Genomic DNA, 15,999 nt, shown 5'->3' on the forward strand with positions numbered 1-15,999 from the left:
TTTCCTTCTTCTTTCATGTGTTCAAGAAACTCAGTCTCAGCCACTGAGTTGATAAAACTAGCTAGTATTTTATGTTGAAAATTCTGTTTTCTATCTCTTAAAATTCTTTTTGGATTAGTTGTATTATATTTGTTTTTTTCAGTAAGCCCTCTGAGCCCCCCTCCCTTTTTTTGAGAAAAGAGAGGGGTAGAATCTAATAAATAGAAATTGAATATTTATCCATCAAGTTAGATCAAATGCTAGCTACTCAGTAATGCACTATATGAGACCCTGATCTCTAATAACAAGTTGGTTTTACATGCTTGCTTTTCTAAACAATAAATATACTTCTTTAATAGTACTGACTTACTTTGGCTTTATTTTAGCTATTGTTTTTATATCTGTCCTCTCCAGTAGATAGAAATTCAGTGAAATAAGAAAGTTTAGGGTTGAGAGTGCCTTTTCTGCCTCCATCTTTGATGGCAAAACAGTTTGAGACAACTTTAAGTTAAATGAGGCTCATCAAAGTTAACATGTAGGGGAGGCAAGAAGATGTGACTTTCCCTTGAACCACCTACAGAAGGGAGAAGAAATAAGCAGAGGAGAAGAGAAAAATGTATTTTATCTCTAACTTCCTCTGCTGGACCCTAGCAAAAAAGAAATCTCTGCTTAGTAATGAAGGCCACAGAGTGAGAGAAAACACAAGTCCAGGATTTCATGTTGCTTTTTCCACTTAATCAAATCTTATTTTCTTGATTATATGTGTAATAATTACTTTAGCCATCAGTTATCTGCAACTCTAATAATACTGATTGTTTAGAACTTTTATCAGTTATGTATGTGTAACTTAGTTTGGAAATTTTAGTTGTATGTGTCTGTGTGTGAAGTTTCAAAAAATAAATATGATTAGTATTCACTTATATTAATCTTCTCTCTCTTGCTGTTTTATAAGTGTCTTTAAGGAAAAGATGTTGTATGCTTCTTTTCTGCCTTTATGTCTACTAGAATTTTTCTCATAGTACTTAGTACTTTACCCAAGTTCTGTATGTACTTTATTAATTTAGAAAGAATACCAAGGGTGTGGAAATGCATGTGACATTAATTACTAATTCAGTCAACAGATATTTATTGAGTACTTACTTTATGCTGGTCACTATGCTAGCATTGGGAATACAATAGCTTGGGAAAATGAAATACAGTCAGCCCTCCGTATCCATAAATTCCATATCCTTGGATTCAACTAACTATAATAGGAAATATTTTAAAAACAAAAAATAATTTTAAAACAATATAATAATTTATAATAATACAAATAAAAAGAGTATAGTATAACTACTTACATATCATTTACATTCTATTAGTAATCTAGGGATGATTTTAAGTATATGGGAGGATATTCATAGGTTGTATGCAAATAGTATGCTGTTTTATCTAAGGGACTTGAGCATCTGTGGATTTTAGAATCTGAGGGAGTGTGGGAGTTCTCTAACTAATCCCCAGTGGATACCGAGGGATGGCTGTAATTACTTTTGAATCTTATCTGACTCAAAACTACAGAGTTAACCTGAAAATATAAAAGAAAATTTAAACCTTTCTTGCTTCAAATTGATTTAAATAGTATATGCAAGAGGGCAATACAGTGCAATGATTGAGAATGTTTTTCGTAGTTAGACCTTGGTTTTGAGTTCTGTGACTTGAGCAAGTATCTCAATCTCTGAAGGCCTGTTTCACCATGTGTAAATTGAAAAATCAATACACTTTTTATAGGATTAAATGAAATAATGTGTATAAAATGCTTGCCTTGGGGTTTGGCACATAGAAAGCCTTCAGATGGTAGCTCTTACTTAAATTATTCTTTTAATTGGCTATGTTAGGAGGAAATAGGACTTCATCTTACCAGAAATTATAGTCTGATATGGGTCAGAAAAATTATGTTTTTTAAGTGTTGTTAGTATAATAATTTTATATCAGAATAGTTTTTCTTTAGAATATAGAATGATATAACCTATCTACTTTTTTCCCCCTCTACTTGTTTTTAATTGTTATTTTATTAGGCTATTCATTCAATTGATTGGCATCATGAGGGCAAACAGTTCATGTGCAGCCATTCAGATGGTAGTTTGACTTTATGGAACCTGAAAAGCCCAAGTCGCCCTTTCCAGACCACAATTCCACATGGTAAGATGTATGCTTTCAAAAGGAATAAACACTGGCAATTCAGTGCCTTGACTTGAAGTAAGAGAGATGGTATTAATGCGTTTGGTAGAAAAAAGTAATAGGACATAGCTTCTGGTTCTAAACATCCCTTTTATACCACCTACAGATCCCAACATTGTACCCCAAACTTTCCATACTTCCCTTCTTCCTACCAACCCACATCCCTGTTTTGTAAGCTGTAGTTATGTACTGTCCCAACCAAAAATTGGATAATGGATGGTTGATATATCTGGGGCAGAGGAGATAATATAGGAAATTTTGTCACTTTTAAGGGCTGAGGAGCCAGTGAGAGAATGGCACTATTTAGATGTGACTTTCAGAGTTAATTCCTATACCACTTTATAGTCTGTTGTTTTCTAGATTCTCCCACTTGTTTCCATTTCTGCCATTTGATTCCAGTAAGTTATGAAGACTGTGGTTTTAATTTTAGGTTTTACTTTTCTTATTGCCTTCCACATTGAGAAGAGCATTTTAATCCTAAATGAGGATTTTAATCTTAATTGAGGATTTATATTGGATCTGTATACCTAATGGGGAAGAATAAGCAATTCAAATGTATAAATATATATAATTCAGATGACTAAATTATTTGATAATATTGGTGATGATCTGAGTTCTATGTTTACCTCATACCATTGATTATTTGTAATAATAGATATGTCAGAAACTAACAGTTGATCAAACATATTCTATGTTACAGTTTCTGAGCGTTCGTTATCATGTCACATTTGGAAAGTAGTGGTATGTTTTCTGTAATGGGTGACCCATAGATCACAAGCATTCTTAGAATTATTTCATGCTGTTTGTCTGCCATTTTTTTGTACCATAGTTACATGCTCCATCAGTAAATGATTAAATTATTGCAACATTCTTCCAGGATGTAAATGTTTTAGTCTTTAGCTGGTTTACTTAGAGATTACTTTACATTTAGATGCTTACTTAGAGATGCTTTATTTAGAGATTGCCATTACAGAAACCTTGGGTAGATATTAGCTATACATACCACTTAGGATTAACTATTTATTTCTACGATAGGGGATAAGTTCTCTCCACACACCCCCAGCTAACCCCCAATACTCATGCCTTTTATATGTAAAAGTATAATATGAGCTAGTCATAAATTTTCTACTTACTTCCTTATGTTCTTCTCAAATATCAGTTTCTATTAGTTCTTTTGGCTAGACTGGACATTTGATACTTTTATTTTTTTACCATATCCATATTTATTTCATCAGTTTGGATTGTTTTCTATTATTCTGCTTTTCTGTTGAAATAAAGTTCTGTTTACAGGTTGTTCAACACATCAGCCTTGATGTCTTTTATAACATATAAAACAGGAATAGATTATATTCCTGTTGCCTCACAATAACATAAGCACCAGTGATTTTGATAATAGAGGCATTTATTGTCATATCTATTGACATTCTTTGGGTTTATTTTTTTCCCTTTTGTTTTAGCCATTTTTATTTTCTAAAATAAAACTTTTCTCTAAGTACCACTTTAGATATATCCTATAAGTCTTTAAATGTAATATTATTAATCATATATAATTTTCATTAATATTTAGTTTGAGATATTTTCTATAATTCCTATTATAATTCTCCTTTGACCCATTAGTTATTTAGACATGTGCTTTCTAATTTCTAAACATTTTCATTTTTATTATTTGTGTTATTATTATTAATAAAAGATGGGTCTTACTATGTTGCCCAGGCTGGTCCTAAGCTTCTGGAGGCCTCAAGTGATCCTCCCTCTTTGGCCTCACAAAGTGCTAAAATTATAGGTGTGAGCAACCACACCCAACCTCAATTTCTAAGCATGTTTTTTATGATGGATTTTAAAATTGTAGCCAGAGAATATGACATAACTAGTTCTACAAAATCTACTGAGATTTGCTTTATAATCAGTGCAGAGCCAATTACCATAGCATTCTAAGTGTGCTTGGGAAGAATGTACATTTTCTAATTGTTACATAAAGGTCAAACTTGAAATTGTGTTTTTCATTTTGTATGGTTTAAATTGTTGCTAATTTTTTGTTTTGATATTTCAATTCTTAGAGAAACGAGTTAACATTTCTCTTATAATGGATTTTCCTTTGTAATTCTGTTCATTTTTGTTTTATGTATTTTAAAAAACAAATAGGTCAGGGTAGTTGATGGTGTTTTCCAGATTCCCTGTAATTGAACTGATACTTGTCTAGTGCTATCAATTGCTGAGAGAGTGCTATTAAATTTCCTAATATGATTATAGAAGTGCACGCTTCTCAGTTTAATTCTGCCCATTTCTGCTTTATTTATTTTGGGGATCTATTATTAGGCATCCATTACATATCCTATAAAGAGCATAGTCCACCTTTTGTATACACAGATTCTTCACCCAAAGATTCAACAAAACCAAAGATCAAAAGTGTTCTGAGAAAAAAAATTAAAAATACAAAAATTTAAAATAATACAAATAAAAAGAAACAATACAGTATCACAACTATTTGCATAGTGTCACACTGTATTGCGTATAAGTAATCTAGAGATGATTTAAAGTATACAGGAGGATGTATGTAGATTATATGCAAATATTATGCCATTTTATATAACAAACTTAAGCATTTGTGGATTTGGGTATAGGAGGGGGAGTCCTGGAATCAACGGATACTGGGAATAACCATAGTTGAGTCTTGTGCTTTTATCTAGTCAGAGTTCAATCTATTAATATTAAATGTAAGTACTGATGAGATTGAATTTTGGCCTACCACTTTATTATTTGTTTTGTGGGTCCCGTCATATTTTTCCCTCTTTTCTCTTTTTGCCTTCTTGGAGGTTATTTCAATATTTTCTATTAGAATTCCATTTTAATTTAAATATTAATCTAAGCATTTTATTTTCACATATTTTTTATTGGTTGCTCCAGGGATTACAATATACTTCCTTAACTATTCAAAGCCTATTAGAGCTAACATTGTAACACTTCACATAAAATATGCAAATCTTGTAACCATGTAGATCTATTTCTCTTCCCCTACTGTCCTTTATGCTATGGTTATCATATAGTACATCCAAATATATTGTTATAATTTTTGCTTTAAATCATCATGTCTTTTTTTAATTAAGAGGAAAAACAGTCTTTTGAATTTTCTTTGCTATTTATCATTTTCATTTGTTCCTGAAGATACAAGAACATTATTTAATTTTTCTTGTAGGCCTAGTGGAAATGAATTCACATAGCTTCCTTTATCTGGAAGTTCATTTTTGTTTTGTTTTGCTTTTGCTTTTTTTTTTTTTGCTTTCCTTTTTTGGAGGCCATTTTTCCTGGATTTAGATTCCTGAAGTGACAGTTTGTGTGGGCATGTGTGTTTTGGTTTTAAGGTGATGAACACTTTACATGATCTTCTGCCTTCCATAATTTCTGAATGAGGAATCTGTAGTAGCTTGAATTTTGCTTCCTCTTTATATAATGTGTCACTTTTCTCCAATTGCTTTCAAAATTTTGCGGGGTATCTTTTATTTTCAGCAATTTGACTACTTTATGTCTAGGCTTGGTTTCTTCAAGTTCATTCTGTTAAGGGTTCTACCAAGATTCTCATATATATATATATGATATATAATTTGCTGGATCATCAGCTGTTTTACTCAAGATTAGCACTGTTGATGGCATTGTTCTTATAGCTGGTTGCTGCTGTTGCTGCAAACATCGATTTTTCCTATTCAATGATTTCAAATATGTATTTATGGTTTCAAATGTGTATTTTTCAATTGCAGTGCTACCAGTTACACATGCAATCATACACACATACATATACAACACATATCTATATATATGATATTAAACCAAATCCTATCAAATACTTAATAGTGAAAATTTTGCTCAGAAGCAGGACAGGGGTGTCCACAATTACCGCTTTTATTTAATATTTTCCTGGAAATACTAGCCAATATTATTAGACTTGAAAATGAAATATGATATTTAAAAATTTAGAGAGTATTCAAAATTTTAGTTTCTTATAATGCAATTAGACAACACAAAACAAAAATGAATTAGGAAAACTATTACATGTAACAGTAGAATTCTGTACACAAAACAAACAAAATATAATGGATGAATAGAACCATTTTAGATCACAGCACCCACAAGAATACATGGGAATAAGCCTTAATGTACATGTGAAGTATTATTTCTAATACGGAACATACAAGAGAAAACTTGAATAAATTAAAAACATATCATATGTATGCATACTAAATTCAATGGTATGAAGACGTTGATTTCCCACATATTACTTTGTAAATTCAGTTTGTTCCCAAGAAAAATAATTACAGGGTTTTCCCTGACAAAAATGTGCAATGGGGAAAGGGTTCCCTATTTAATAAATGGTGCTGGGAAAACTGGCTAGTGATATGCAGAAAACTGAACTGGACTCCTTCCTTATACCTTATATAAAAATCAACTCAAGGTGGATTAAAGACTTAAACGTAAGACCTAAAACCATAAAAACCCTAGAAGAAAACCTAGGCAATACCATTCAGGACATAGGCATGGGCAAAGACTTCATGACTAAAACAACAAAAGCAATGGCAACAAAAGGCAAAATTGAAAAATGGGATCTAATTAAACTAAAGAGCTTCTGCAAAGCAAAAGAAACTGCCATCAGAGTGAATAGGCAACCCACAGAATGGGAGAAAATTTTTGCAATCTATCCATCTGACAAAGGGCTAATATCTAGAATCTACAAGGAATTTAAACAAATTTACAAGAAAAAAATCAAACAACCCCATCAAAAAGTAGGCAAAGAATATGAACAGACACTTCTCAAAAGAAGACATTCATGCAACCAACAAATATATGAAAAAAGGCTCATCATCACTAGTCATTAGAGAAATGCAAATCAAAACCACAATGAGATACCATCTCACACCAATTAGAATGGCGATGATTAAAAGTCAGGCAACAACAGATGCTGGAGAGGATGTGGAGAAATAGGAATGCTTTTACACTGTTGGTGGGAGTGTAAATTAGTTCAACCATTGTGGAAGACAGTCTGGCGATTCCTCAAGAATCTAGAACCAGAAATAGCATTTGACCCAGCAATCCCATTACTGGATATATATCCAAAGGATTATAAATCATTCTACTATAAAGACACATGCACATGTATGTTTATTGTAGCACTATTCACAATAGCAAAGACTTGGAACCAACTCAAATGTCCATCAGTGATAGACTGGATAAAGAAAATGTGGCACATATATACCGTGGAATACTATGCAGCCATAAAAAAGAATGAGTTCATGTCCTTTGTAGGGACATGGATGAAGCTGGAAACCATCATTCTCAGCAAACTAACACAGGAACGGAAAACCAAACACTGCATGTTCTCACTCATAAGTGGGGAATTGAGCAGTGAGAACACATGGACACAGGGAGGGGAACATCACGTAGTAGGGTCTCTCGGTGGATGGGGGGCAAGGAGAGGGAGAGCATTAGGACAAATACCTAATGCATGCCGGGCTTAAAACCTAGATGATGGGTTGATGGGTGCAGCAAACCACCATGGCACATGATTACCTATGTAACAAACCTGCACTTTCTGCACATACATCCCAGAGCTTAAAATTTAATAAACAATAAAACAGAAAAATAATTACAGGGTTTTTAAAATTAGATGAGCAAATATGTAGCAAAGATAAACACAGTAGGAAAATTATTTAAACAAGAAGTACTGGTTAATTACAGGCAGTTTGGAAGGTTTGATGCCCTGAATGATTCTTACTGAAATAAATAAAACGTTGAATATATCATGTTTTTTTTTAATTTTAAATGTCACTGAGATGGTAAGCATGAGAATAAGGAATCTAAAGACTCCAAAAGAGAATGTTAAACTAGGAACTCTGAGAGATAAGTGACAATAGATTTTGTTCTAAATTTTCTGCTATACTTTGGAGAGCTTAAACTTCGTTCTTTAAAAAACAGGTTTATTGAGGTATAGTTCACAACAGCAATTTAAAGTATAAGCTTCAATGATTTTTTAATATATTCACAGTTGTGCAATCATTAACACAATTCTTTTAATCGTTTAATAAATTTAGAACATTTTCATCACTCCCCCAAAAAACCCCATACCCACTAGCAGTTCATTTCCATCCCCACTCCTTCAGCCCTAGGTAATCACTAATCTTTTTCTATCTCTTTATAACTCCATTAAAAAATGAGTGAAGGATCTGAATACACATTTCTCCAAAGAACACATAAAAATGGCCAACACGTATGTAAAAAGGTGCTCAACATCATTTATCATCAAGGAAATGCCAATCAAAACCACTATGAGAAATCATCTTACACCTATTAGGATGGCTGTTATCAAAAAGAAATCATCTCACACCTATTAGGATGGCTGTTATCAAAAAGAGATAACAAATGTTGGCAGGTATATAGAGAAAATGGAATCTTTGTAAACTATTGGTGAGAATGTAGATTGGTACAGTCATTATGGAAAACTAATAGGGTATGGAGGTTCCTAAATAAATTAAAAATAGAACTAAGATAGAAACCCAACAGTTTCTCTTATAGGTATATACCCAAAGGAAATGAAATCACCACCCTATAAAGTTATCTGCACTCCCATGTTCATGACAATATTCACAATAGCCAAGATATGGAAACAGCCTAAGTGTCTATTGACTGATGCATGGGTAAAGAAACCAAGGTATTTAAATACAATGTAATTTTATGCAGCCTTAAAAAAGAAAGATATCCTGTCATTTGCCACAACATATCTGAACCTGGAGGACATTATGCTAAGTGAAATAAGCTAGACACAGAAGGAAAAGTATTGCATTGTCTCACATGTGAATTTTTTTTTAAAAAGTCAAATATACTGAGAGAATAAAACAGTGGTTACCAGGGGCAGGAGAGCCTGGGGGAGAAAACAGGGAGATGTAGGTCAGAGGATACAAAGTAGCAGATATATAGAAGAACAAGTTGAAATCTAATCCACAGCATAACGACTAAAGTTAATAAAATTGTATTTGAGATTTCTGCTAAGAATTTTAGCCGCTTTTGCAACCAAAAAAATGGTTAAATATGGGAGATGATGGATATGTTAATTTGCCTCACTATAGTAACATGTTTACCATCTATATACATTCCATAACGTCATGTTGTATACCTTAAATATATACGATAAAATTTATTTTTAAAAATGAAGTGTTTCGGCTGTAGGTAAGGTTAAAAAAAGCGTATGCTTTAAAAGTTTGGAAGTTCCTTTAGTTTATATATGAATGTTTTTTCATCTTTTGCTAATCTCTAAATGCCTCCATTTCACCCACATTATTGAAAGATGTTTTATCTGCATATATATAATTCCGCATTGGGAACTATTTTCCCCCAGCACTATGATGATATTATACAATGTTTGCCAGGCTACCATTTTATTGTTGGAAGTATTCAGTCACACAATTTTCATTCTTTTGTGGTGATTCATCCTTTCTGTGACTTCTATTACAATTTTATCCGTACCTTTGATGTTTTATGATTTCATTGAAGTGTGTTTAGGTTGGACATGTCTTTCCTTATCCTGCTTTTGTTGTAGGAAAAACTGGTTCTTATAACACGACCATGAAATGTTAGGCTCGCAGACACTTTGAAGGGTGAGAAGAGCAGGGTTTATTGGGTGAAAAGGAAAAAAAGGGAAACAAGGACTCTCAGCAAAGCGAGAGTCCTGCTAACAGGCTTCCTGTCTCACAGATTGGACCCCAGGTTACCACTCCCAAACAGAAGAGGTCAGGCTCCTCCCCACTGCAAATGGTGCGAACTTCCCGAGGCTCCACCCCAGTGTGCATTCCTCCCAGTGGGCAGGCCGGTTGGAGATTCTCCGGGCACCCCTTTATACTTGGCTTGTCTCATTTTGGAATACATTGGGTTTTTTTGATCTATAGATTTATATTTTTTATTTGTTATGAAAAGTTACCGCTATTTTCTCTTTAAATATCGCCCCTGTTCCATTCCACTCTCTTCTCAAATGTATTTTAGACATATTAAGATTTTCACTTTTTTTTTATTTTTTTGAGACAGGGTCTGGCTCTGTCACCCAGGCTGGAGTGCAGTGGTGTGATCCCACTGCAGAGGTGTAACCTCTGCCTCTTGGACTCAAGTGATACTCCCTCCTGAGTAGCTGGGACTACAGGAGTGTGCCACCACACCCAGCTAATTTTTATACTTTTTGTAGACACAGGTTTTCGAATGTTGCCTGGGCTGGTCTCAAATTCTTGGGCTCAAATGATCCTTCAACCTCAGCCTCCCAAAGTGCTGGGATTACAGGCATGACCACCGTTCCTGGCTTTCATATATTTCAATATAATGTTTGTTTCTGTCTCCTTGCTTTTCTGTACTGCATTCTGGGTAATTTTTTTCAGATATAACTTCTTTCACTAATTTTCTCTTCAGCTATGTATATTCTGCTTTTTGTGAAATTAATTTTCTTAATTTCTATAATTAGTTTTTGTTTCTAAAGTTAATTTTGCAGATTATAATTTTACATATTCATAATTTGCAAATCTAATAATCTTTTGGTCTTTGGGATAATATCCTTTATTTCTTTAATCATTACATACACATGTCTTCTATATTCTGGGTCCTACTATTCTAATGTCTGCATTTATTGGAAGTATAAAGCTGTTTACTGTTTCTGCTGATTTTTATCATAGTGTCTAACTTCCTTTTAGTGTAATGATATTGGGTTGAAAGGTCATTGCTCAATATTAATACATAGAGTAGGATTAGATTGAGGATTTTGAAAGTTTTTCAGAGAGTCTTCTCTTGCTTCTCTGACTGACTAAGAGATGAAACGACAAAATATCTGCAACTTATTCTCAAATAGCTCAGAAGTGAAATAATAGCATATAAAGAGAAAGAATATGATAAGGCAATTGTGGAAATAAAGAACTAGAGAACTTGGGTAAATGATATAGAAGAGATTTTTTTAAGTAAATTTTCCTTAATTCTATATCAAAATAAAACTGTTCAAAAAAAAACGAAGGAGCCTAAAAATATGCCAGACTAGAATTAGCAGTCTTTGGAGGATACCATTTCTGAAATAAAGGAGGATATGACTCTTGGAGTCCAAGTGGTAAAGAGAAACAAGGAAGCAAGCATTGAAAATAGAGGGTCCTCCAGAAACAAAAGAAAATCACAAAATCAGAACACATGTCAACACCTCCACACACACATAAATGAAGTACAATTAATAAAACTGTACTTTGCCAAAATGAGAAGTTGCTCTAAACCTAAGAAATATAGTAAGCTAACCTAACTGCTTATGTGTTAATTCTGTTCCATAAAGAATACACATTTCAAATTAACAACCATTGGAATCCATCCTCATATAAAGATGGCATAAAAGAAAAAAGTAAATAGAAAATAAAGATATTTTAGCTGCTAAAAATTCTCATCAAAAACAACAACAGGTAGTTTAGATTTCACCTTCTAAATGTAGACCTGGAAAGAGTATAGATCCCACTTTAGGGAAGTGGCGTCTGCAATTTTTCTGAGGCTTGAGTAGGCTGTTTTCCCCTCAGAGTGTAAACAAAGCCACCAAGAAGTTCAAACTGGGTGGAGCCCTCCTTAACTCAGCAAAACAACTGTAGCCAGACTGCCTCTCCAGATTCCTTCTCTCTGGGCAGGGCATCTCTGAAAAAAATAAGACAGCAGCCCCAGTCAGGGGCTTACAGATAAAACCCTCATCTCCCTGGGAGAGAGCACCTGGGGGAAGGGGTGGCTGTGGGTGCAGCTTCAGCAGACATAAACATCCCTGCCTGCTGACTCTGAAGAAAGCAGTGGATCTCCCAGCACAGCGTTCGAGCTCTGCTAAGGGTCAGATTGCCTCCTCAAGTGGGTCCCTGACCCCCATGCCTCCTGACTTGGAGACACCTCCCAGCAGGGGCCAACAGACACCTCATACAGGAGAGCTCTGGCAGGCATCTGGTGGGTGCCCCTCTGGGACAAGCTTCCAGAGGAAGGACCAGGCAGCAATCTTTGCTGTTCTGCAGCCACCACTGGTGATACCCAGGCAAACAGGGTCTGGAGTGGACCTCCAGCAAACTCCAGCAGACCTGGAGAAAAAGGCCCTGACTCTTAAAAGGAAAACTGACAAACAGAAAGGAAGAGCATCAACATCAACAAAAAAGACACCCACTGAGAAACCCCATCTGAAGGTCACCAACATCAAAGACCAAAGGTAGATAAATCCATGAAGATGGGGAGAAACCAGGACAAAAAGACTGAAAATTCCAAAAACCAGGATGGCTCTTCTTCTCCTTCTCCACATGATCACAACACCTCGCTAGCAAGGGAACAAAACTTGATGGAGAATGAGTTTGACAAATTGACAGAAGTAGGCTTCAGGAGGTGAGTAATAACAAGCTCCTCTGAGCTAAAGGAGGATGTTCCAACCCAATGCAAGGAAGATAAGAACCTTGAGAAAAGGTTAGAAGAATTGCTTACTAGAATAACCAGTTTAGAGAAGAATATAAATGACCTGATGGAGCTGAAAAACACAACACGAGAACTTCGTGAAGCATACACAAGTATCAATAGCTGAACTGATCAAGCATAAGACAGGATAACAGAGATTGAAGATCAGCTTAATGAAATAAAGCGTGAAGACAAGATTAGAGAAAAAAGAATGAAAAGGAATGAACAAAGCCTCCAAGAAATATGGGACTATGTGAAAAGACCAAACCTATGTTTGATTGGTGTACCTAAAAGTGAAGGAGAGTATGGAACCAAGCTGGAAAACACTCTTCAGGATATTATCCAGGAGAACTTCCCCAATCTAGCAAGGAAGGCCAACATTCAAATTCAGGAAATACAGCGAACACCACAAAGATACTCCTCGAGAAGAGCATCCCCACGACACAATTGTCAGATTTACCAAGGTTAAAATGAAGGAAAAAACGTTAAGGGCAGCCAGGGAGAAAGGTCAGGTTACCCACAAAGGGAAGCCCATTAGACTGACAGCAGATCTCGCTGCAGAAATCCTACAAGCCAGAAGACAGTGGGGACCAATATGCAATATTCTTAAAGAAAAGAATTTTCAACCCAGAATTTCATATCCAGCCAAACTAAGCTTCATAAGCAAAGGAGAAATAAAATCACTTACAGACAAGCAAATGCTGAAAGATGCTGTCCCCACCAGGCCTGCCTTACAAGTGCTCCTGAAGGAAGCACTAAACATGGAAAGGAACAATCGGTACCAGCCACTGCAAAAACATACCAAATTGTAAGGATCATCCACACTCTGAAGAAACTGCATCAACTAACAGGCAAAATAAACAGCCAGCATCATAAAGACAGGATCAAATTCACACATAACAATATTAACCTTACATATAAACGGGCTAAATGCCCCAGTTAAAAGACACAGACTGGCAAATTGGATAAAGAATAAAGACCTATCAGTGTGCTATATTCAGGAAACCCATCTCAGGTGCTAAGATATACATAGGTTCAAAATAAAGGGATGGAGGAATATTTACCAAGCAAATGGAAAGTGGAAAAAAAAAAAAGCAAGAGTTGCAATCCTAGTCTTTGATAAAACAGACTTTAAACCAACAAAGATCAAAAGAGACAAAGAAGGGCATTACATAATGGTAAAGGAATCAATGCAACAAGAAGAGCTAACAATCCCAAATATATATGCAACCAATACAGGAGCACCCAGATTCATAAAGCAAGTTCTTAGAGACCTACAATAAGACTTAGGCCCCACACAATAATAGTGGGAGGCTTCAACACTCTACTGTCTATGTTAGACAGATCCATGAGACAGAAAATTAACAAGGATATTCAGGACTTGAACTCAGCTCTGGACCATGCAGACTTAATAGACATCTACCGAACTCTCCACCCCAAATCAACAGAATATACATTCTTCTCAGCACCACACTGCACTTATTCTAAAATTGACCACATAATTGGAAGTAAAACACTCCTCAGCAAATGCAAAAGAACAGATATCATAACAAACAGTCTCTCAGACCACAGTGCAATCAAATTAGAACTCAGGATTAAGAAACTCAATCAAAACCGCACAACTACTTGGAAACTTAACAACGTGCTCCTGACTACCAGTCAGTAAATAATGAAATTAAGGCAGAAATAAATAAGTTATTTGAAACCAATGAGAACAAAGACACAACATAGCAGAATCTCTGGGACACAGCTAAAGTAGTGTTTAGAGGGAAATTTATAGCACTAAATACCCACAGGAGAAAGTGGGAAAGATCTAAAATTGACACCCTAACATCACAGTAAAAAGAACTAGAGAAGCAAGAGGAAACATATTCAAAAGCTAGCAGAAGACAAGAAATAACTAAGATCAGAGCAGAACTGAAGGAGACAGAAACATGAAAAACCCATCAAAAAAATCAATGAATCTAGGAGCTGGTTTTTTGAAAACATCAACAAAATAGACCGCTAGTCAGACTAATAAAGAAGAATAGAGACAAGAATCAAATAGACACAATAAAAAATGATAAATTGTATATCACCACTGATCCCACAAAAATACAAACTACCAGCAGAGAATACTATAAACACTTCTATGCAAATAAAATAGAAAACCTAGAAGAAATGGATAAATTCCTAACCACATATACCCTCCCAAGACTAAACCAGGAAGAAGTCCAATCCCTGAACAGACCAATTACAAGTTCTAAAATTGAGGCAGTAATTATTAGCCTACCAACCAAAAACAACCCAGCACCAGATGGATTCACAGCCGAATTATCCCAGGGTACAAAGAGGAGATGGAACCATTCCTTCTGAAACTATTTCAAACAATAGAAAAAGAGGGAATCCTCCCTAACTCATTTTATGAGGCCAGCGTCATCCTGATACCAAAACCTGGCACAGACACAACAAAAAAAAGAAAATTTCAGGCCAATATCCCTGATGAACATCAATGCAAAAATGCTCAATAAAATACTGGTAAACCAAATCCAGCAGCACATCACAAAGCTTATCCACCGTGATCAAGTTGGCTTCATCCCTGGGAAGCAAGGCTGGTTCAACATATGCAAATCAATAAACGTAAACCATCACATAAACAGAATCAATGAGAACAACCACATGATTTTCTCAATAGATGCAGAAAAGGCCTTCGATGCAGAAGAGGACTTTGATAAAATTCAACACCCCTTCATGCTAAAAACTCTCAATAAACTAGGAATTGATGGAACGTAACTTACAATAATAAGAGCTATTTATGACAAACCCACAGCCAATATACTCAATGGGCAAAAGCTGTAAGCATTCCCTTTGAAAACTGGCACAAGACAAGGATGGCATCTCTCACCACTGCTATTCAACATAGTATTGGAAGTTCTGGCCAGGGCAATCAGGCAAGAGAAAGAAATAAAGGGTATTCAAATAGGAAGAAAGGAAGTCATATTGTCTCTGTTAGCAGATGACATGATTTTATATTTAGAAAACCCCATCGTCTCAGCCCAAAATCTCCTTAAGCTGATAAGCAACTTAAGCAAAGTCTCAGAATACAAAATCAATGTGCTAAAGTCACAAGCATTCCTATACACCAATAATAGAGAGCCAAGTCATGAGTGAACTCTCATTCACAACTGCTACAAAGAGAATAAAATACCTAGGAATACAACTTACAAGGGATGTGTAAGACCTCTTCAAGCAGAACTACAAACCACTGCTCAAGGAAATAGGAGAGAACACAAACAAATGGAAAAGCATTCCATGCTGATGGATAAGAAGAATCAGTATTGTGAAAATGGCCATACTGCCCAAAGT

At 35.1% G+C, this 15,999-nt stretch overlaps 1 protein-coding gene across 8 annotated transcripts in view; it reads left to right on the forward strand.

The window, feature by feature from the left end:
* The window catches only part of STXBP5L (syntaxin binding protein 5L), a 507,233-nt gene that overhangs the window by 244,509 nt on the left and 246,725 nt on the right, over window positions 1–15,999 (forward strand). For all 8 annotated transcript variants that reach the window (XM_003825169.4, XM_008950467.3, XM_003825168.4 and 5 more), the window contains one exon: window positions 2,034–2,157. In XM_003825169.4, the coding sequence (XP_003825217.1) occupies window positions 2,034–2,157 (124 nt within the window). The remainder of the gene's footprint in view (window positions 1–2,033; window positions 2,158–15,999) is intronic.

The sequence above is a fragment of the Pan paniscus genome, chromosome 2, assembly GCF_029289425.2.
Source record: "Pan paniscus chromosome 2, NHGRI_mPanPan1-v2.0_pri, whole genome shotgun sequence".
Classification (NCBI taxonomy): domain Eukaryota; kingdom Metazoa; phylum Chordata; class Mammalia; order Primates; family Hominidae; genus Pan; species Pan paniscus.